General features: G+C 38.0%; 1 protein-coding gene across 3 annotated transcripts in view; it reads right to left on the bottom strand.

Annotated features, from left to right (window-relative positions):
* Nucleotides 1-209: 209 nt before the first annotated feature.
* The window catches only part of RHOT1 (ras homolog family member T1), a 63,273-nt gene continuing 41,060 nt past the window's right edge, over nucleotides 210-22,422 (bottom strand). The window contains exons 12-21 of one of the 3 annotated variants that reach the window (XM_034412518.3): nucleotides 22,048-22,132; nucleotides 21,192-21,337; nucleotides 19,937-20,037; nucleotides 19,545-19,675; nucleotides 17,469-17,552; nucleotides 16,482-16,601; nucleotides 15,144-15,346; nucleotides 12,283-12,405; nucleotides 3,437-3,580; nucleotides 795-1,397 (exon numbers count right to left, since the gene is read on the bottom strand). In XM_034412518.3, coding sequence (XP_034268409.2) covers nucleotides 1,280-1,397; nucleotides 3,437-3,580; nucleotides 12,283-12,405; nucleotides 15,144-15,346; nucleotides 16,482-16,601; nucleotides 17,469-17,552; nucleotides 19,545-19,675; nucleotides 19,937-20,037; nucleotides 21,192-21,337; nucleotides 22,048-22,132 — 1,255 coding nt within the window. In that variant the 3' untranslated portion in view covers nucleotides 795-1,279. Of the gene's footprint in view, nucleotides 1,398-3,436; nucleotides 3,581-12,282; nucleotides 12,406-15,143; nucleotides 15,347-16,481; nucleotides 16,602-17,468; nucleotides 17,553-19,544; nucleotides 19,676-19,936; nucleotides 20,038-21,191; nucleotides 21,338-22,047; nucleotides 22,133-22,422 lie in introns of all 3 variants that reach the window. The other 2 variants (XM_034412520.3, XM_034412522.3) reach the window with 2 other exon arrangements.

The following is a 22,422-nucleotide window of genomic DNA, read 5'->3' as shown; positions in this document are numbered from 1 at the left end:
GCTAGCTAAGGCCTTTCACCGCCCTGAGTCCTTTGGGAGAAGGGTGGTATAGAAATTTAATAAAATAAAAAATAAATAAATAAAATAAAGGCTCTCCTATTGACATTAATAACTGAGCAGAAATCTAAATCAAGAGGCAAAACAGTTATAGGCTGGGAATCAAGGACAAATACAGATCAATACTACAAGAACAAGCATTGGAAACACAGCACGGTACAGTTATTTATTGAAATACCAGAAAAGGCCATTGATGGGGAAAATAGGTTGGACAGGAGGAACTTCCATTTAGTAAACCTTCTTGGTAGATTTAAAAATGCCACCTACAGGTCACTCCAGCCAAATACAAGATGCAGTACAAACCATGCAATTCATTTATGACCAAGAAGGATAAAGTACAGGGTGTTTCTACTTCAGTTCCACCCCCGCACAGAGCTTGTCAGATAATGACTTTCCAAACTTGAGGGAATGAAACACAGACTTCTGGTGAATTATAAACAATTATAATACATTGCCCATGGGACTGGAAAAGGCTATAAAACGTCAAGTGGAAGATGAGAGATGCGCAGAATGGCACATGGTATCAGATGATGATGCGTTTCATTGATGATACTTCATTTTCATTTAACCAAGGGAATACCGTCTTTCTCTCTCTTTCCTTGAACTGAGGCACAATTAGCTGCACAAGGAATAATCAGCTCAAGCCCAATCAAATCTGCCACAGAAGAACACTCCTGTAACATATGAGCAGTGGCTACAGGAAAAGTTGAGTTATTAAAGGGATTTTTTTTTAAAAAAAAAAAAACTCAGTCCTAAAATCTGGTATATCCAGCAAGAACTTTTGATACCAGTGAAATAAATAAACACATTTCTGAATTCTGATTCTGAAATTATACTGCCGAAAACAAATCCTACTTGCAATTGTTTCACTCTATTTGAAACATTTACGAATGGAATTTCTAATAACCTCTGGGGACATTAGGCCTCCCTGCCTGAATATATATATATATGTATATATATACAAATTATTTTACAATAATTCCCTTTTGGCTTTTACAAGTGTACCCAAGAGTAGCCACTGTAATGCAAATCCTCTTTTCCACACCCTATGCAATACTGCAAGTTTAGAACTATTATTTAAAATAATCTTATCCATGAATTACAAATAATAAAGTACTTTGCATATATAAATATTTCTAGCAGATTTTAGAATGTACATAAAAGATTCCCCCCTCACTTTGAATAAGCCCCTCCCCCCAAAAAAACCATGCTTTCCTCCAGATCACCGCTGTTTTAATAATGCTCTGTACATGGCGAAGCCCAAAACAGCAAAGACTGTAGCACCAAAACTTGCTCGAAGCCAAAAGGTAGAGCTCTTCAGGTCTGCCTGTGTCACGTGCCTGAAATACAAAGAATATTTTTTTAAAAAAAAATTAAAAAATATTGAGATATATACAAGCATCAAAATGTGTAAGCTCGCTTTCAGAGAATTACTATGTACTCTTTTAAGGCATTTGCGAACTAAATGTTTTTGATGCAATGTAGGGAAGTGAATGTTCTGCTCTGTCTATTCAGAAAAGAAGGGTTATATTTCAATTCAGCTAACAGGTCAATTTGACCGATCTATAATTCCATTAACTTTTCACAGCAAGGTAAAGTAAATAGATCACATTTAGGCTTATCCTGCAATATTAAGCCAATTGCTTTTATGCTGTTCTGAAGACTTGGGAATTGGGCAGTGCATAGCTTGTTAACTTGTAGTTGTAAAAAGACTAACAATCTAATCAAGGAATGACTGTTCTAGAACAGGGGTCCCCAACCCCTGGTCTGTGGACCAGTACCGGTCCATGGCATGCCAGCAACCGGGCCACGCAAACAAGCGAAGCCCCATCCATGGGATGCAGGCAGCATGCAAAACCGCACCCTCTCTGGTCTGCGGAAATACCTTTCTCCACAGAACCAGTTTCTGATGCCCAAAAAGTTGGGGACCGCTGTTCTAGAATCATCTAAATATAGATGACTTAAAAAGGAAATGCTAATATACGCTGTCTTGCTTACTAGTCAGCATTTTCAGCAAAGTTGTCCCTTCAGATTAACTACCCAAGTGATTGTATGTACTAACTTCTTTGCTGTGGTGTTTCTAACCAAAGGCAGAGTGCTTAACCACAGAAAATAATCTTGAACACTAGCACACAATAAAACTGTTAGGCACACCAAATAGTTAATGAAACACAGATATTAAACAGGTGAAACCAAAATGCAACAGAACAGTATGGAGGATGAAAGGAAACTATAAATTTAAGATCAAAGTAGCAAAAATTAACCAAAACCAATGATCCAAGCCTGCCAGCATGCCAGTTTGTGAGCATGCTCAGTTAGCTTTCATGAAAAACACAGCCGACCATAATGCAACAGATAAAAAGCTATCAGCAAGGAGTTTTTGCAATGACCTTAGTTCAAGGCACAGTGATTCTCAATTGAGTATTACAGAATTGATATAGGACTGCATTACAGAATAGAACACGAGAAAGAATTCCCTGCCCTAGGCACTTTTAAAACTAAATCAGAAATAATGGGAAACCTACAAAAGTATACACCATTACCTTCAGAAGAGCAGATTCCAAAGTATAATTTAAAGAACTACTGTAATATATTATTACCAAAGATCGTGAAAATATCTACCGTACACTTAAGAGGGCTGAAAATTACTGAATCAGCCATTCACAAAATGGCAGCACATATAGGAAGAACCAGAATTATTGTTTCTTGTCACTCCAGCACATTGGTCTAATCCAGTTTTATTCACCAAGCAGTCCCCCAGCCTTTATGGTTCAGGGAGGTCAGTCTGCTTTGTGCAGGCCTAACTGGGCTAGTAGCACCATCTGGCCTCTCTTTGCCAAGCAGTGAGCAAGCCAGAACCTTCTGCTCCACTCCAAGATTGTTTTCCTCAAGGACTTCTTCATCGTAGAGAAAAGTTCATGTTGTAGACAGCGGCTGGGGAAAAGCAATTCCTTTATACCAAAGTTTCATTTGCTAATCTTTGCAGATTATTTGCCTCTAGTTCTTAACCTATCATCTGAACTGGGTATTCAGGGGGCAACATGAATTCTTTTGGGCTTCAAACAAGACTGGGACAAAACCATAATGGGAGAAAATCTGGAACAAATGGCATAGTCCAGTTTATCAGACCAAAATGGGTGTTCCTTTTCAAACATCCAGGCAACACAGTTTGCATTTTGCATATTCAACGGCCTTGCTTGTTTATTGCTAGCAATCAGCAAAGCTGGCAGGTACAAAACTATCTGCAGTTAATTTCAAAGTTTGGTTCTTAAGGGATGTGATCTGAAACAGATCATCAGGCAATAGATGCTGATAGGTTAGTTCTTTTCAATCTCTCACAGCAAGGCATTTACTGGATTTCTTCTCTATAAAGAGTTACCTGTCTTCCAACAACTGTGGATCAAGGGACGACTCCATGAAGATGGAATCCTCTATTGAGCTGACGGCATGTACTTGGTGAACAATACTGCTCTCCTCGTCTGACAACAGCAAGGCACCCAACTCATCTATGTGGGCTCTCAACCTTTTTACACACATGCACACAGATGGCAAGTTCACAGCATGGCTCAGAACAGGAAGCTACATATCAACATGGCTTACAATCAGTTTCAATATCCGTTTTTAATCAGAAAGTCTTGGCCGTAAGGTTCAGGTTAATAAAGTAGCATGGAAATTAGTGACAAGTCCCAAGGAAATGTAAATCGCTCATCAAAGTTTCTCCTTTTTTTATCCCACGTGAGAGAAACCCCCTTCTTTCCAAAATTCTTCTTCTCCTACTTTGCTTTGTTTTTGAATTACACGTTTGTAGACATGCAATTTTGAAGAACAGGTCTATCGCAACACTGGATAGTGGCAAGTAGAATGTTATATTAGTAGCAAATTCTTGCACAACAGCTGATTAATGCAAAAGTTTATGGGAAAGGGGTATTCTGATTGGAGTGTTTGACCATTCCTGGATCCAAAACAAGGCAATTCCTCACAAAAACAATCTGGGGTCTGGCTAGGGGTTAACAAAGTTCTCGCCTCACATTACTAAAGAAGCAGAGGTATTTCTCTCCAATATCCCATGCTGGGAGTAGGAGGAGAATCCTAACTACTTTTTATAGTCAAATTCACAGACTAAAGTAAAAAATGACTATGTGTGCCCTATAAATTAATTATGTTCAGGGTTGCTATTAGCTGGGAAGTAATCATTTCAAGCTCAAAAAGATATTCGCATACTTGTGATTTAGAGACACCAAAAAGCTACCCCACTTCCAGATCCTATTGTTCTCATTTTTTTTCTCTTCCTGCAAGAGGTTGAAAGGTTGCCCTCCACTCATAACTGTAACTCCACTTTAACTGTAATTTACCAAACTGTCAGAACTCCAAAACTGTAGTTAAAATAAACAATGACCCATTTTGAACAAGCCCTTTAAAAAAAAAAAAAAAAGCAAGCCACAACTTAATATTTTTTTTGCTTGCAATTAAACTCTGTTTGTCAGCCTGGATGATCAATCAAAACAGAAACTGGCATTTCTAAGCTCTTCTTCTTTAACATGCAGAAGAAAGGGTACCCCAGGAGAAGACCAGTCCTTTCATATTTGCCTCAACCAGAGCTCAGCACGATGTCCAAATTCTGTGGATCTCTTCACACTTTGGATAGTCATCTTCACATATTTATATATGAAGTACAGAAAATAAATTAAAATTCACTATGGGCCAATAAATACCCTTTCATAAATAAAGTTCTTTATTTCAAAACCATTTTTCAAAATTAATGTGTGAAGAGATTGCTGGGAATGCAATTCATCTAGAGAGAACAATGGTGTGTGTGTGTGTGTGTGCGTGCTAAAGCATAAAACACACACCCACAATCAAGAAGAAAACCTTGTTTGAATTGGCTCCACAAGCAAAAATTGTATTTGCTGCCTCTCTTTCATCACATTAATTTTTAGCCATCTATTATTTCAACATTATAGTCACTGGGCTCAAAAGCAGAAAGTGTCAAGATATAAACCAATTCCATATTGGTTCAAAAAATTAACAGAGAAGAACTATTAAATTTGCTCCTAGAGAAAAAAAAAAGACCACGTAGGAGCAAGACAACTATTTGTTTGGTATAGTGTTGAATTCTTATTCCATTGTCACAAATTTGAAATTAGCAAAAGTTGAAACTGGACTCCTGAATCCCTGCCCTGGAGAATTCTAAATATTAAGAGATCTGCCATCAAATGTCAAAATCAGTGTCACCCTCCTCCCAGTATAATAAGCTGCAGTGGAATGATAGTCCTAGATTTTATTTTTCATTCACTTAAAATGAAAATATGTTGGCATCTTATCTGATAGTACCAACCATAAAGTAATGTGTTTTAATTACTGGCTAATCAGTGCTGAAACTGTATTTAGGCAATGATTTAAAAAAAAAATGTCTCTGCATTTGCAACCTTTACCTGTTGAATTAACAGGAACTTATACATACTGGTAGATCCTTTTTGGCCAAAACCCACCCCCTATGACGACTGGGTACATGTTGGCTTACATATGCTATTTGCAAATACAGGTAGAATAGTCTTATTGCCTCCGACTCATTTGCTTTTGGCTTCCCTTACAAACAGGAAGATACACCCAATCTGGAGCCCAGCAGAGTAAGTAGCACATAAAGGCTAATTCCATGATTAAGGGGACATCAAAGAAACATCAGGAACATGGTGGGAAAGATATGCTAAAATACACAACAATGACAAGGCACTTGTGGATCAAGAAGCCAAAGGACTGGAATGCCCCTGATGCTGGAGGAATTCTCTACAAAACTACACAGGACAAATGGGAAAAATCCAGTACGGATAAAGCTCTTTTCCAGCATAGTGTCTCTGTATGTGTATGTGTGTGTGTGTAATCCCAATATTATGTAATTAGCTTTTTCTCCCTCTCAATTATTTATAGTAAGCCTCTTTCAATTATTTATCAGATTCATTTCCATGAACTCAAATTAAATCCTCTCACCAAAACTTGTATTTTGTTTACAAAAAATGTATTTTGAATAAGACAATTTCAGATGCTCAGGATACTTTCCAATGGAGATTCCCTTTTTCAAACTGATCCAACAACATAACTCACTAAGGTCTGGGTTCCTAACCTTGCAGGATGATGTTAACCCAAAGACCTCTCAGACTCTTTTCCCATGACTGTATCTTAGGTTTTAAATATTATTTTATTTTTTTTTAAATTAAATGGAAGCAAGCATACTCCAACAAGCCTCCAATTTCAGCCGCCATTTTTATTTCCAAGAGAGAAACGCTGGGTTTCATACAGGCACCAAAATAATTCATAGAAGTTAAAAATTGTGGATGGCTGCACCCACCATTTATTTACTTTTTTTGGAAGAGGGTCAGACTGCCTAGAAAAAATTAATGGGTGCTGTGGACCTCATTATGCCCTCTAGGGCAGCTAGGAGACTTAATGTTGGTGCAATAGTATTGGGCTGTCATTAGCAAGACCCAGATTTAAATCTACCTTCACTCATGAAAATTCACCTTGCTACTTTGGGGGACTGCTCTATTTCAATGTGGAAAAATAGGAAAAGATTATATATGCCCCTTGACACACACACACACACCCAAAGCCAAGATAACAAATAATGACTTTGTGAGCATGCCCATGACATGTTCTCAAACTCTTGACTCCAGCTGGCTCAAATATTTGGGGACTTCACCATTAACGTATATGCATTAAATGTCTAATGGGAGATTCTCAGTCATCCAGGTCATGGTTGTCCCAAAGGTGCTTTTTCAAAAGGCAACTGGACTTCCTTGGTTTTTCCTGGAAGACATTTCGCTTCTCATGCAAGAACTGAAGAAGCTTTTTGGATGAGAAGCGAAACATCTTCAAGGAAAAACGAAGAAAGTCCAGTTGCCCTTTCAAAAAGCACCTTTGGGATATTCTCATTAAATTTTTGAAAACTCTATGAGAGGTACGACCTTTCTTCCTTTCTTTTTGTTTTTTAAGATGATGAGGCAGAGGCAGAAATAGTAAATCAGTCTTTACCATTCATGGCACATGCAAATAGAAAAAAGCAAACGCCAAGACAATGGTTTGAAAGCACACAATGAATTAGAAAATATACTTAGAAATGTAATAATTTTAAAAAGATGCACAGGAATGCAGCAAGAGGAGTGTAAGTGCCAGCCAGAGAAATGAAAACGAAGACCTAGAGGAAAAAACAAATTAAATCAAAATAATCCAGCATGGTCAAATGTTTTCTTTTCCTAAACTATATGCGGTATATATTGCTTTATATACAACCCCACTTCTTTTGAAGCCTGTAGAGGAAGAAATCCTGGGCAGTTCAAATCAACAATTTGTGTCTCTCAATGGAGTCACTTTCACAATAAATGAAATCCTAACTTTATAATGATAGATCTCCCTGCCTCAACTGGAAGAGCTGTGGAGCTAAAGACATTGTTAAAAGTTCTATTTTTTATCTTTAATTTTCTCACAATGACAGGAAATTTACTAATACTCTCTTATCATTTTCTGTTTCTAGTGAGTGTAACATTGGATTACATTTCTAGACTAAAGGTCAATAAATCCCTTTTTAAAATAAGGCTACAACTAGTAGAATGCATTTTCTTCATCTGAATACATTTTTGAAATATAAATGATTCTCACTCATTTAAGCTTTAATTCTATGGATTTCAAAATAAAAGCGGGCTCTCCTATTCTTATTGGGACTTCTGAGAAGAGATGTATATAACTAGATTGTGTTAGTGAAATTAACACAACCCTCCAGCCTCCATCACAGCTGTGCAAAAAATGCCTAATAAGAATCATGCTACCCACTGAAATGTGGGCAATCTGGAAGGTAATGTGTCAAAAGAAATTCAGGTTGTGGCTAGTTCAGTTCCTAAGCGATTGATAACATACTGTATTTTTGACTGTGTGACCTCCTCCATCCATCCATAATCCATTCAGTTGTGTGCAAAAGTAGGATATCGCATGTGGAAAAAATAGGGGCTACATCTTCCAAGCAGTATAAAGTTGTTCTAATGGATCAAGATTGAATATGCCCTACTGAGACGGCTAACAATTTTGTTTTTCTTAATTGCTGGTAGTTAACCTGGAAAAAAAGCATTCCTCTAAGCTTGATTAGGTAAATGTCTCAGGGAAGAGAAGAAATAATTTCTTTCTCCGTCTCCATACAAGAGAACTTACAAAGCTCTCTGCTAACAATCATCTTCAAACTAAATGAGATGCAGCATTCAGCAACATTTCTGATGAAATATTATTTTTAAAATCAAAATAATCTTAAAATTATTTTTAAAAATTCTGAGAACTCAGGGTTAAGGGGAAAGAAAGAAAGAGAGAGATCAATCATATGACAGGATAATGCCAATGGATGGGGAGAAAAATGGAATAGATCTCATCCTTCCTTTGATGGAATATTACAGATCATATGACCAAGTGCCATCATAACAGGTGAACATAAATGTCTTCCTTCTAAATCAGAAATTCATAAGTTAGCACGAACTTTCATTTGCTTTTAAAAGGACCAGGCAGCAAATATTTTAGAGATAGCAGAGGAAAGAAATGCTTCTGTGACCCAACAGAATAGGCTGATGGCTAACCATGATATTATTTCACCTATAGCTGCAGACTTCTGCAAGACATTTTGGATAAAGATAATTTCTACCACTACAAGGGAACCCAAAGCTAAGAATCAGGTGGCTTTTTCCAGTCAGCCCTCAAGTCTAAGCCTCAGGTCTATTGTGAATTAATCTTTAAAAACTTCAAACAATATAGACAGATCTAATATTTCTTCAGTGTGTACCAGTTTACTGGATTTCATATTTTTGGAAGGCAATGCTCCCCCAAAAAGGGCATCTGAAAGGCTGGTCAAGAGTAAGATCTCCCAGTGACTTCTTTTATTTGGTTGGTTGAGTGCCTTACACTATTACATCAGCCCTTTGTATCTATTCTATTTGGTTTAGAGACAATTGAAATAGATATTTGGATATTTCACTTAATCTGATTTGACACTGAGGAGATGAAAGTGATCTCTCTTCCCCCAAATATTGTTGGCCCTAAATTCAATTGAAAGACGAGGAGCTTAGGGCTAAACTGTCTGATTTATCTCAGAAGACTTTGTAAGAGTTTATTTAACATAAAAAAAAATCACTTAAACAATTTGGACAGGTACTATTGCAGCTTCTCAAAATTGGATCAGAAAAAGAAACTGTTTGAAGTGATTGAATGGTCAATTAAATGGAAAACACAGGGCAACTTTAAGTAAGTGAAAAGAAATGCGTATGGCAACACAACACTGATGGGCTTTAATATATTAGGAAGAAGAACTGAAGGTTATAAAGGATATTTCAAAGAAGTTGCTGACTTAATATGTTTCAGCTATGAAAAATGCGAAGTCCATGTGAGAGATCATTAAGAAAGGGAATGAAAATAAAACCATCAACACTGAGTCCTAAGATAAATCTAAGGCACGTTAACATCTGGTAAACTCTGAATGCTTCTGCTTGCCATATTTTAAAGAGGATATAAACGTGGGGGGGGGGGGAATGCAAAAGAAGGAAACCAAAATGATCAGCAAGCTACACTACTTTCTTTATGAAAAAAGAGTAAAATATTTGGAGTTCTTTCAGCTTATAAAAATGATAACCAAGTATGTGATCAAGGTGTATAAAATCATATATAGCATAAAGACAGATGACTGTACTTTTTCTCCTTCTTAGGACACCAAGATCAGAGGTCATCTGCAAAACTGACTGGAATATTTAGGAGAGACATAAAGAAGTATTCCTTCCCACAGCCCATAGTGATGAATGCTCACTAACTTGGATGGCTTTAAAAGAGAATGAATAGATTAATGGAGGATGGAGTTCCTGAGGGCTAACATCAGATTATGGGGAGCATGCCTACAAACACCAGCTGCAGGGGACCAATTATGGAAGATATTGTTACTCTATGATGCTTGCAAGCATTCCAGAAGTAGCTGGTTGGCTACTAAGAGATATAAATGTTTGAATAAGGTGAACTTTTGTCTGACCCAGATGCTGTAAAATAGATATTAAATTATTATTTTAGGTCACATTCAAAATAATGAGTGGGATATCATCTTCAAGGGCAGATAGTTTTTAAAACACTCTTCTTTTTAACCATAATTCTATTCCAGTGAAGATGGGTAGAAATGGATTTTTAGCAGTATGGTATAATTCCTTTCAGCCATTTTACCTATGATTATATATTTTCTTGCATTTTTCTTATTTCAGGGGTATATTAGGACTACAGATTCTTTTTTTTAAAAAAAGGGGGGGGGAGATTCAGAATAGTGGGAAAGGACCAAACAGCCTCTTCATACTTAATTAAAGCAGCTGCATCTTTCTCTAGGGCTATACAGCTGTGCTGAAAACTATTCCCAGCTGTGTGCATGCAGATGCTTTGCTGGGGGGGAAATGGAAGATAAATGTTTTCCTAATAGCCACCTCTCTCTCAGCATGAAGGCAGAAAGTTGAGAGGAGATTGATGGGCAGCAGCTTTTCTTCAAAGTTCAGTTTCTACTTATCTGGCTCTGGATCCATCTTTCCTGACTTTCTGTTCTTGTGGATCTTCTGAGCGCCTACCATAAAGAATGGTAGGATGGCCAAGATCTGAGGACTTCTTTCTATCATAATATAATGCTATGTCTACCCTTCTGTTAAGCACAGTATAGGGATCAATGTGATCTCCTTATCAGTCTCCCTAATTTATAGGGGAGACTAAATGATTGGCCCTTGCCCTTAAAACAAACAAATAGAATCTCTTAATATAATTCCCAAATTGCCAGCCACTGGTGGAATGAACAAACCGCACAGTGGAAGCTTACTTGAATGCTTTTCTATTCCACCACACATTGAAATAGTGGAGTGGGCATTCATGTATTCCACCTTTATATTTCAAAATGCATAATCAAAGGACATAAAATAATAATGCTGGCATAGAAGGAACTGCAGTATCACTGAAAAGGAATCTGATTTGAACTCTCATTCATTTCCTGGGCCAATTTGCCTCAAATGCGACCATGCATTTAATAGAGTCTGTTAGATCCATTTTTGTTTGTATGAAAACATTTAAATAATTTGCAATGTGGTATTAGTGAGATGCAGTACTGTTTGCGACAAGGAACATTTTTTACTAGATATTTCTTTATCTTTCCAATACAGTGGAATATCCTGAGCAGAGAATCATTTGTGCATTCTTATAATGAAAAAAATATAAGTAGCATTTTGTTAAAAAGGGTTGATTTAGTTGTTAAAATGCCACAGATCTTATCACACCATATCCATTTATAAGGACCAAATGTATATATTCTGAAAGCTGGAAGTAAATGTAACTAATATCCAGGATGTTTGTGCCATTGTGCGCATGTGTGTATCTTCCCCCCAAAAAATCAACTAATCTTTTTTATTGTCTAGTTAAAGGCAAAACCATGGTTTCAGAGATAAGTGTTGACTCACTGACAAGTTGATTTTAAGGAAGGAGAAATGAGGTTTGACTCCTTTCTCAGAGTCAGTAAGAAAACTATAAGTTGATGAAGACTCTCCTGCCAATTGCTTCTCAATGACTAGAAAGAGTTTTGCATTCACAAGCCAACTCAACTCAACTACTTAACTAATGCCAAGTAGTCAGACTGATGTGCTTCAAGATTTGCTACCTTGAAGAGAACAGAAAAAATATTATTTACAAAGGGAGTGTCTTCTTCCAGCCATCTCTGTCCATGCAGTAGTTTCTAGTAAGGAAGACCCCCTTGAAGTCCTTGAGGGCCAGGGACCCACTTTTTCTGTTTGTGCCCATCTGCTTTGGAAGATGTTCCAACCAAGCCCAAGCCAGCACCAACATTGTTGGTGGTCAGAGAAGTGGACCTGGTTATTTTGGAAAGCCTTTAGGGCTGGATGATATAGCAGTTCTTCCCTGTAGTAGGCAACTATTAGTGCTAGGATATTTTCCTTGCTGTGTTAATAGCTACTATTACTGAGGTTTGATTATTTTTTTTCTTTTCTTTTTTTTTTTTTATTCATTTTTTTGTGCTATCCATAAGTCACACAGCATCTGTAGCAAATAAATCAATAACTGGCAGGACATTTGGCTGCTTAATGGATATGGTATGGCAGGTCTGTCGGTTTATAAGGTTCAGCAATGGGTTTCATTCATGTAATTTCCAAGCACAGCTGGTACCTAGTAAATAAAATCAAAGACCTGTTAAGAACTGCGGTGAAGAGTTTGTTCTTTACAGATTGCAGCAAGTCTGAGTTGAGGAGGTTCTGACAGATGCAAAATGTACACCTGTTGCAGGTGCACATACAGCGTAACCGGGCATGGCTGCGAAAACACACAGAAGGACAGGAGTTGAGACCTTGGGCAGAAACCATGAGAAATCTGAGCCAAAACCAAGAGAAATAGGAACTGGGAACATTTGGGGGGGGGTGGGTCAGGAAGCGAGGCAAGGGTAGAGTCAAGCTGGGCAGATTTCCAGGAGGAGCGTACTGTATTTTAAGGGACACTGCTTATACACCGGTGTCCCCTTAAGGAAAAAAACCAATCCGTTTTCCACCCACATTGGGTTTAGAAACGGGAGCCTAACAGGATATGCCTAGCAGAAAGCAGCTCCTCCTTAATCCCCAGCAAAATTGGAATTCAGTTTCCTTCTTTAACGGAAAGTCGTTAAGCAACAGCTACCCTTACCTCTGGCATCCCAACTGACACACACATGCTTAAGAGAATCAAGGGAAGAAAGTCAAATACGCTATTGCTTAGATTTCTCCAAATATTTAAATATCCCAGGTTGCCAAACAGAAATTAAGAAGAGCAGAATTTCCTGAATTTAGATGTCTTTCCCCCCCCCCTCCAAAACTAGACTCTCCAAGGAATAGAAGAAGCAACTTTACCTTCACTGAACAACTGAAAGCCTCCCACCCAGCAGCACTGATCCTTGCACCTTCAAGATGCTTCCCTGCAGTCTAATTGGGTACAGAAAGATGGCGGTGTTTTTTTTTTTTTAAAAAAGGAGAATTTAGGTCAATAGCTATTTATGAGAGCTACAAATAGAAAGCCAATATTCAAAGGCAGCGTATTTCCAATTCCTGGCTACAAGAGCAAACTCTTGCCATGTGGATTTTTTTGGGGGGGGGGCGGGGGGAGGCCTGGAATAGAGGTTGCCATGCATAGACATTGCCTTTGCAGAAACAACTAGGAAGCCTATATTCCAGCAGAGCCATAGATACCGGGGATATATACACTGTGGAGCCTTAGGATGCACTTAATATCAGCTACGGCACCGTTCTGAACCTGCCATCTGAAGGACATCTAAATTGAATCCTGCAGGAAAGATTTGTCCTGTCAAATGCAGAGACTGCAGAGTGGCCTTGCTTGGCAACAGAGTGAGATGCTCAGTGAATAATAGCAACCTTTTCAGATCATACGTCTCAAGCTTGACAATTCTCTACAATGCGCGAAACACCGACTGTTCAAAATTTTACCAGCAGCCATGTATTTTTGAGAGAGCGAAATAAGCAAGAGACTATCGTCTAGCGGTTCTTCTCTGTGTGACTAGAAAGAAAGGAGAGGTACACATTTCAAAGGAAAATGAAAGCTTTCCATTTTAGCATTGATACATGTCAGTTTGCTTTAAGATAATGGCGGCTTCGGGAAAAAAGGATCTTCCCCTCCCCTGCTTTTTTAGTAAATTATGAGATACCTTTAAACACATAGACTGTAACGTAAATGTCCTTATTTTATACAGCTTTTCGTAACTAAGTGCACTGAAAGGTATCTGTAAAGTTGATTGCTAAAAATCTCTAATGAAGTAACACATAGTTTACCTATTCTACCTTGTTCTGAAGCTCAAGGCAGCAAGTCTTTTAATTAGAATATTTGTACCTTTCAACAATTTTAAAAGAATGCTAAATTCACATGCACTTTGGAGGAGTTAGGGCCTGAAGTTCAGAAAAGCAAACGGAATCATTCAAAGCGGAAGCAATCCTTGCTATAACTCCCTGAGATGAAAGAGAATGCTGATTAATTGTCTCCAGGGGAAATTAATCCATTTACAATTCAAATAAGATTTGTCCCCTGCTATTGATCATCATCCCTATTATAAAACGTAACCAGCTGATGGATAATTTTTTGGATTTTATTTTTGTTTTTTTGCTTAGAATAGCAAACCATAATGCCACATTTCCAAAACAACAGCAAACAATGTTATATATGGAAGCGCTTTGCCACTAGGATCTGCAAAATGTTCCATCATGCAATGTTCCAACATTTAAACAAGTTCTTCCACAAGTAATCCAGATGTGGTCTATTTCCATCATGGGCCTGTTCTTAGGTCAGAACACTCTGAGATGAAACATCTTGCACATTCCCCTACTTCGACATCTGAGGAGAGAGCGACTCCTCAAACTAAAGACCTAGTGGGCATACAGAACTAATTTCATGATCCTTTGGATCCTGCATCTTATGTAAAACAGGTTTACAAGGAAATGGGCACAGATCGAATAATAAAGCATGCTGAGAAATAAGCTGATGAGAACAAAATGATCCTAATTTATACTGTACATATACCTGAAAATTCATTTCTTATCCATTTAGGAAGATAAAACATTTTAGTGCTGATGCCTTTTTTTAAAAAAAAGACTAGACAAAACTGTATGTATATTTTGTTTCAGCATATGAGGAGCCAATCTTTGTGGGACAGACTCACAATTCTGCATTAATGGATGAGTAATGGTAACGAGCAATGCAATACATGCATATATGGAGAGAATCGAACCCCATGTTCTTTAAATTAAATCTAAGTCTTCAAAGATTCTCTGTCAAAAGATTATGTGCCAAATCTTGTGCATAAGAATTAAAAAAAAAATTAAACAGGTATTTATACTTCTCTGCCAATTTGGGGTCATTTCCCTTCATTTATATTTATTTATATCCATCACTAACATCTCCCTCTGTTGCTAAACACAATTTCACTGGGGCACAGAGTTCCCTCCTTATGGCAACCACAGCATGCAACACTGTCATGATCCATGCAGTATGAATAGAAGGGTGTTTTGGATACATACGGATACATGGCCATTGTTGTCAGTTTAACAAAGATATCTTTACTTGGTGCATCCACGGTGTTACAAGTAAAGGCTTGGGGTGGAGGCATTTTGTGTTTTTTGCAGAAGTCAGCTGGAGAAGTGCTGTATTCCTGCCGAACTTCATGTAGGTCTGACTTGGCAGCTATCACCAAGCAAGGTATCCTGCTGTCCATGAAGTGTTGCTAGGCATTTAAAATAAAAAGGAAATAAAAGTTAACTACCAGCTTGAATAAAATACATAGGTTTAAAATCTGCAGAGCTGTGATTAGTGAATTCAGCAGTCTGCCATAACCTTCAGAGGGCAGGGTGCAATCTAGATTTTTTAAAATGTACATGCCATCCTTCTTTCATAAAGTTCACATATACCCCGTATGGTTATCATGTTTTTTTCCTACTATAGATTGACAGCCATTTTGTAAAGTAAGTAACCCAGAGTGTGAAAAAGATTTGGCTTGGTGTTAAGTTAGCTCGATATGGAATTTAACACTCCCATGGTTTAATGATGAACATTTTAAGTACCAGGATCCAATCTGGGTCAATTATTGGGGCCAGAGGTTTTGTCTTCCAAGTTTTTGGACTCGTGATAGAACCTATCCTCTGGGAACTTCTCTCTAGCAGAGTAGGTTAGAAATGGAATCCTAATAGAACATGCATAGCAGAAAGTAGCTCCTCCTTAATCCATAGCAAAATTGAAATTAAGTTTCCTTCTTTAACTGAAAGTCATTAAGCAAAAGCTAATGCAGCTAACACACTCTGCTAGAGAGAAGTTCCCTGAGGATGGGCTCCAGCACAAATCCGAAAACTCGGAAGACAAAACCTCTGGTTTCGGTGACTGACCCAGATTGGATCCTGAAATATTATCCTGGGACATGCATATTCACCTTCATTCGTTTTAAGTACCATCCCATGTGGACTAAAACTTCTTGTGAGATGGGCAGCCAGGTACATTTGATTAATAAATAAAAATAATATTAATATTAAAATTCTGAGCAAATAGAAATAGCCATGTCCTAATAAAGTCAACCATCTTAAAGCCAAATGGAGTTAAGTAAGTTGCTGGTTTTCTCTGCAGTTATATCCATTTTTTTTCAGATGTTTAAAAGATCTACACAACTTTCACCATCAGAATTAATTTCTCAGAAAGATAAGTTGCCTTTCAAAGATCCTTGGATCTAATAAATAAATCCACTTGTCATGGATGCCTTAATGTAATTTAATGTGAATTCTCATACTGACTGGGGTGAATTCAATAGCCTATACAGCCCCCCCTGAAATCAATGATTCTATGACACAATTATTTTCTATGTGGATACAAACCTTGAATATTCTGGCACAATATTCAAATGATTTGGGATTGCTGATATCATATACTAGGCAGACTACATCACACATGATTTCAGCATCACATAAGAAATCAGATTCACAAACATTATGTAACTGAAAAGAGAAAGAAAGGCAATGTCAAACACTGTACAGTTACAAACACTGTAACAAATTTACTTTTTTGTACTCACTGCAGCCTGTTAAGTTTTTCCAATTTATTCTGTTGGACATAATAGGTGCTTTATTAAAAAATCTAAAGACCCAAACTGGTACTGAATTTTTTTTTCATTGGATTATATCTGTGTCTACCATAATGCAGAATATTGCACAGATACAGGCTTCTCAATGTTTTATTGCCAGTACATACACTGTTCAAGCAATGTACTGTTCATTTAATAGTCTCCAAAGACATACTATTAACTCAAACAAAAAGAGCAAGGATGTGCCAGTTCCAACCTCGAGTTACAGCAGGCAGAAATGATCTTGCAAGCACAAAAATGAGTTCAGATGGTATGTGTATAATAAGCCCCCAATCTAATATTTCAAATTATGTATCTTCTTTATTACAATACAGATCCATTTTTATGAATATTTACTACCCTGCTCTACATTTTTAATATTTACATATTGTATTTCAGTGATTTTTTTTAAAAAAATTAAAGCTTAGCCTTAGACTGTTATGAACTGCCCTAGGAAAATCTTGTCATGAACAGGATGTGTATTTTTACAGTAAATAATACTAGAAATCTGCTAAGCTCTTCATTAAACAAAGAAGACACCTTACTATGAGAGACAGCTGTTTGTAATAATCTCAGATTGTAACAAGGTTCACAATATTTAATTGTGCATCCCAAACATGCTTTTAAAGATTAACAACGGAAAACTGGGGAAGGGGGCCATGTATACCATTAAAATACAATGTCAATAGTCCTCATAAAAGGAAAAAAGTCAAATTTAAATGTTATTATAAGGGTAACTTACCAATAAATATTTCTCTTGCCCATACACATAAACGGTATTAATTGCATAGTAGGATTTGTGCTCTGGATGTATATGTTTCTGCCTCTGAAAGCACAAAGGAAGAAAAATGTAAGAAAACATACAATTTTCTAATAAAGTGTATTTCATACTCTATTTAGACTATTTCCCAGGCTATAATACTGAGTTAGGCAATGCTGTGCCTCTCAAATGTTTTGGATCAAAACAATCACAATCTCTTTCCTGATTGACCATGTTGGTTGTTCAAAGTATAGTATAAGGGTTGGCAAACTATGGCCTGCAGACTAAATCCAACCTGCCACCTGTTTTTACAGTATACAGCCCACAAGCTAAGAATGAATGGGTAGATGATTTCCAGGCCTGAACTTCTACTGAGATGGGGCATCAGTGGTCTTTTAGCAAGCTCCTTGCTTACAGATTGGGGCTGTCCACTATACTGCTTGACCTGCAAACTTGCCAACTGTGCTCACGGAGGCGCACTGTACTACATTAAAAAAGAACAAATACAAATGTGCTGGTATTTTGGCATATACCAATATAATATATTGTCAGCTAGGGCTCTCAACAGTGCCAAGAGCGAGCGCTGAAGCACTGTGGGAGCTCATAACTATTCTTGGAGGTCCATAGCACCAGAGTGACTGGAGGGATCCCTAGTCAGGAGAGCCAGCAGGTTGAAGTTGGAGGGGGAATGACTTTGGGGAGCTTGGGGCAGACTAAGTCATTCAGGTAAGTGGTGGGCATTTTGATGGGAGACAGAGAGCAAGCTGCTCCCGAAAAAGATGTCCCTGGTGTTTGGTACCGCTGTTGTGTTCTGACTCCTGTGTACTCAAACCCAGGCCCAGACAGACAGAGCAACAGACAGACAGAGGGCCGGGCTTTTGGCTGTTGTTATTTAATGCCATGTCAAGTAATAACAAAACTCCTCTAATTTGTGATCTCATCAGTGAGGAGCAGGTCGACCTGGCATGTATTACTGAGACCTGGCTAGGCCCAGGGAGGGTGGAGCGGTTTCCTTCTCTGAAATGTGCCTGGCCAGGTTTAGGGTATGGCACCAGCCAAGACCCTAGGGCAGGAGAGGGGCAATAACGGTTGTCTTCCGGAAATCCTATTGATCTTCAGGAGCGCTGCTTCACAAGTTGCTGGTTGTGAGGCCTGTTTCTGAAGATAGCCGGGCAGAATCAGGTGGTACAGACTGTGGTGGCACAAGCATACTGGGGCATCCCGGGAGGGGGTGCATGTAGCACCTCTGCTATGTAAGCTGCTTTGGGTATTGGTTTGCTTCCTGGTCTATTCAGAATGTTGGTTATCACCTTTAAAGCCTGTCATGGCATGAGACCGAGCCACCTGAGAAAACATCCTATCCCTATTTCATCAATCTGTCCTTCTCAATCAATCAGGGAGAGGTTGTTGTAGACCTCGTCAACTAAAGAATTTTGTGGTCTAGGAACAGGGTCTTTTCTGCTGTTGCCCTGTCCCATGAAACATCTTTCCCCCAGAGGTGAGATAGGCTCTCACTATATCCCAGCCTTCTGGAAAACCATCAATGCCTGGTTTTGCCAACTGGTATGGGGGTCTAAGTGTAGCATACAACCTTGGATGTGACTGATGGCTTGAGGGCACTCCCTCTACCTTTAAAAAAATTTTTAACCTCTGTTAACTCTTAACTTTTAAACTTTGTTTTTACCAGAGTATGTCACTTTTCAGGGTTTTCATTTGTAAACTGCCCAGAGCCACTTAGGTGAGATGAGCAGTGTAGAAATATGATAAGCAAATACTGCACTCTGGATCTGTATAGCAAAGCAGTATTGCCAGAATATTAAATGCTGATACATGATTAACTTAGCAATACATTTCCTTTGGGCCCCAAGGGACCCATAACTAATTGGTTGTGCAGCTGTCCTGCCTCAAAGTTACTGGATCACAAATAAAAATAAACAGTGGATGAAAAGAACCATTTTAAGAATATATTGTAAAAGCTGTAACCAAGTGCTGTCAACAGGCAATTCCATCCCAATTCTTAACACATCGTTTTAGAGAAAAACAGAAGAAGAGTCTTACCAGGAGATTTCTTCCAAGCAGGGCATGGAGAACTCCAGTTTTCCCACAACCGTTCAACCCAATTAGATTACATCTGAACACATTCCTCTGAGTCTGCCTTTTTTGAAGGTCAATCTTTTTGTCTCTGGTTACTTTAAAACAAAGATGGACACATAGTGAGACATGTTCCCTAAAATTATATTTTGTGTTTTTACCTTTGGCTTTTCACCGCCCTGAGTCTTTCGGGAGAAGGGCGGTATATAAATTTAAAAATAAATAAATAAATAAATAAATAAATAAATAAATAAATAAATATCCTAATTCTTTACTTTAAGAAAAGTATTTTCAATTACTTTACCCTGCAAGTATCCAAATTCTTCCCAGGATAAGTTGGGAAAAGTAAAAGCCAATACCTGTAATTGCTGAGGCCTGGGATTCCTGTTCAGTCAATATTGAATATCCTAAATAGCCCAGATATTCGAGGCAGCGCTGTACATCCAAGTATGTAGTTAGTCTATAAGAGAAAACAACTATGTTTCCCAAGTTCTCGGCATTTGTTGTAGCTTTAAGGCAGTGGTCCCCAACCTTTCCAGCTTGGCACACTGGGTGGGGTATGTGGTAGGGGAGGGGAGGGGATGGTTCCAGGGCAAGCAGCAGGCATGCACGTAAACAATTCCATTTGTACAAGCGGTAGGCGCACATGCCTGCCGCTTGCACAAATGGAGCTTTGTGCTGAGTGTACACGCCTGCAGAAATGCAGTTTCATGCATAAGCACCTCCCGCTTGTGCAAGTGGAACTGTACACACACGCACACTTGCCCACTGCTTCCATGGCACAGTTCCGCACGGGCTGCAACCTGGTAGTGGGCCAAAGCCTGGGAGTTGGGGACCCCTGCCTTAAGGGCACTTTACAGTACAAATCTATCAGTAAAATCCAGGACTATTTTATGTATGTACTCATGCATTGGAATTCACATCTTCCCTTTTTGGAAACCCTGAAAAAGATTTTTAAGCTATTGAAGGCAGCAGGAAGCAAAATTAGTAATATTTGTATCAATGCTTATATACTACTTCTCACATACCACATAAATAATTAGTATGCAGTTAAACAATATTGGATTACAGCTCAAGATTTGATAACGTTAAGGTATGTTTTACATTTATCAGTTTGCATGTCATGTATTAAAAAGGCAAGATAGTGGAATGGATAGTAGAAAGAAAGACCATGTAGTCTATTTCTAGTCATAGTAATAGTTCTCTTGGGCAACCTGCTTGTGTGAAACAAGTATGGCAATCTTTATTAAGCAGGTCTTAATGAAATTTCAGAGAGAGCAATTGGCTTTTAATTCAATGCAGAATTAACTTGTGAAACCTGCCTGGGTTACAATCATATGATTATTGCACTTCCTGATTAAATCATAGTATATGAGAAAGAGCATTTTGGCTTCATTTCTTTTTCAAACGTGTTTGTTCTTAAGAGCGCTGGGAGTTTTCAATAATATAATAATGTATTTGCAACTAGAAATAGCCATATCCAAAGAAACAACCACATAGTACCAATCACATAAACTGTCTTTGAAAGCAGTTCATTTTTCACTTTCTACCATTAAAAGAATAGCTGTTTCTAAACAAGTTGTGGGCAATCTCTAATTTATATGCTACACTTACGTCCACTGAGAAAGAAATCCCTGATATGTTATCCAACCCCTTTCATTTGTACAAACAGTGCTGTTGACATCTGGTCCCCATGGCATGTAAGGGAAGATTTTGAACAAATCCTTGAGTTCTTCAGGAGACAAAGCACAGTCTCGGTCCTGAAAACAGATTTATATTTATTTATAGCCAGTTAGCTTTGTTTAGTAAGTCAACTGACATAGCTTGTTTTTCTATGCTTCATTTAGTCATGCCTCAGATGGCTTTGATTAAGAACTTCTGGGAAAGAGAACGATAAACAGAGAGCAAATCCCACTCCCTTCTAGCACTGATGATGTTAGCTAGCTAGGTAATGAAACATCTGCAAGAAAATAACCAGGCTGAGAGAGAATCAAGGACCCCACAAAACCTGTATTTTTAATGTAACAGAGTCACTTGATTGGCAAATCCTAAAATACACTACGCAACAAAACAAGTTAAATGTTTAACATATTTTAATCATTTCCAGTGCCTTCAATAGCAAAGATAATGTTTGAAAAATGTATTCAGAAAGTAACTGGGGTGGGGACTAGATGGCAAGCCTCTCCTAGTATGGCCTCCATATTTTGGAATTCAAAGCACTGTTTCTCCAGGTGTTTCATAAAGCAGTTAAAACTATATTCCACCGGTGCTTTCAACTCTATTTCATTGTTTATGGGCATTCATTTTGAGAGTGTGTTGAATAGTTGTAATATTTTATTTTTTTAGTGCTTGTTTTGTTGTATATTGCCAGGAATGTTCAGTCTGAGGCTGGTTACAAAAAAACTATCCAATCACTCAATCAATCATGTGTTCATTTTAAAACAATCCCAAAATCAGATTAAAAGCTTACCAAATCATGCTTATCAAACATGCTTTGAAGGAACAAGTATGCATGATGGTTTAACTCTGTCGTGCAGTCAGAAGGTATTTTTAACCTGATTGGAGAGAAAGTAATATCTTTGAAAAAGAAGTATGCTTACCGAACATAAAAAGAAGAGAGTGAGTCTTGCAACTGGGGGCGCGTCATTCTGGAAGTGGTTAATGGACTAAGGTAAAAACCCCACCTCCCATTGTGCATCTTGCTTTCTTTCTCCCCTTTGTCAATTTTAAACTAATTTAATGTTACTATTTACTGCATTAATGTTTTAACATGTGGGGTTTTTTTAATGACTGTAGGCCACCTGGAGTCACCTCCAGGTAATAAGGGTAGGATATATTGAATAAA

The sequence above is a fragment of the Pantherophis guttatus genome, chromosome 2 (genome assembly GCF_059756535.1).
Source record: "Pantherophis guttatus breed Tessera chromosome 2, ASM5975653v1, whole genome shotgun sequence".
NCBI lineage: Eukaryota > Metazoa > Chordata > Lepidosauria > Squamata > Colubridae > Pantherophis > Pantherophis guttatus.
This window is presented reverse-complemented; position numbering and strand designations above follow the sequence as displayed.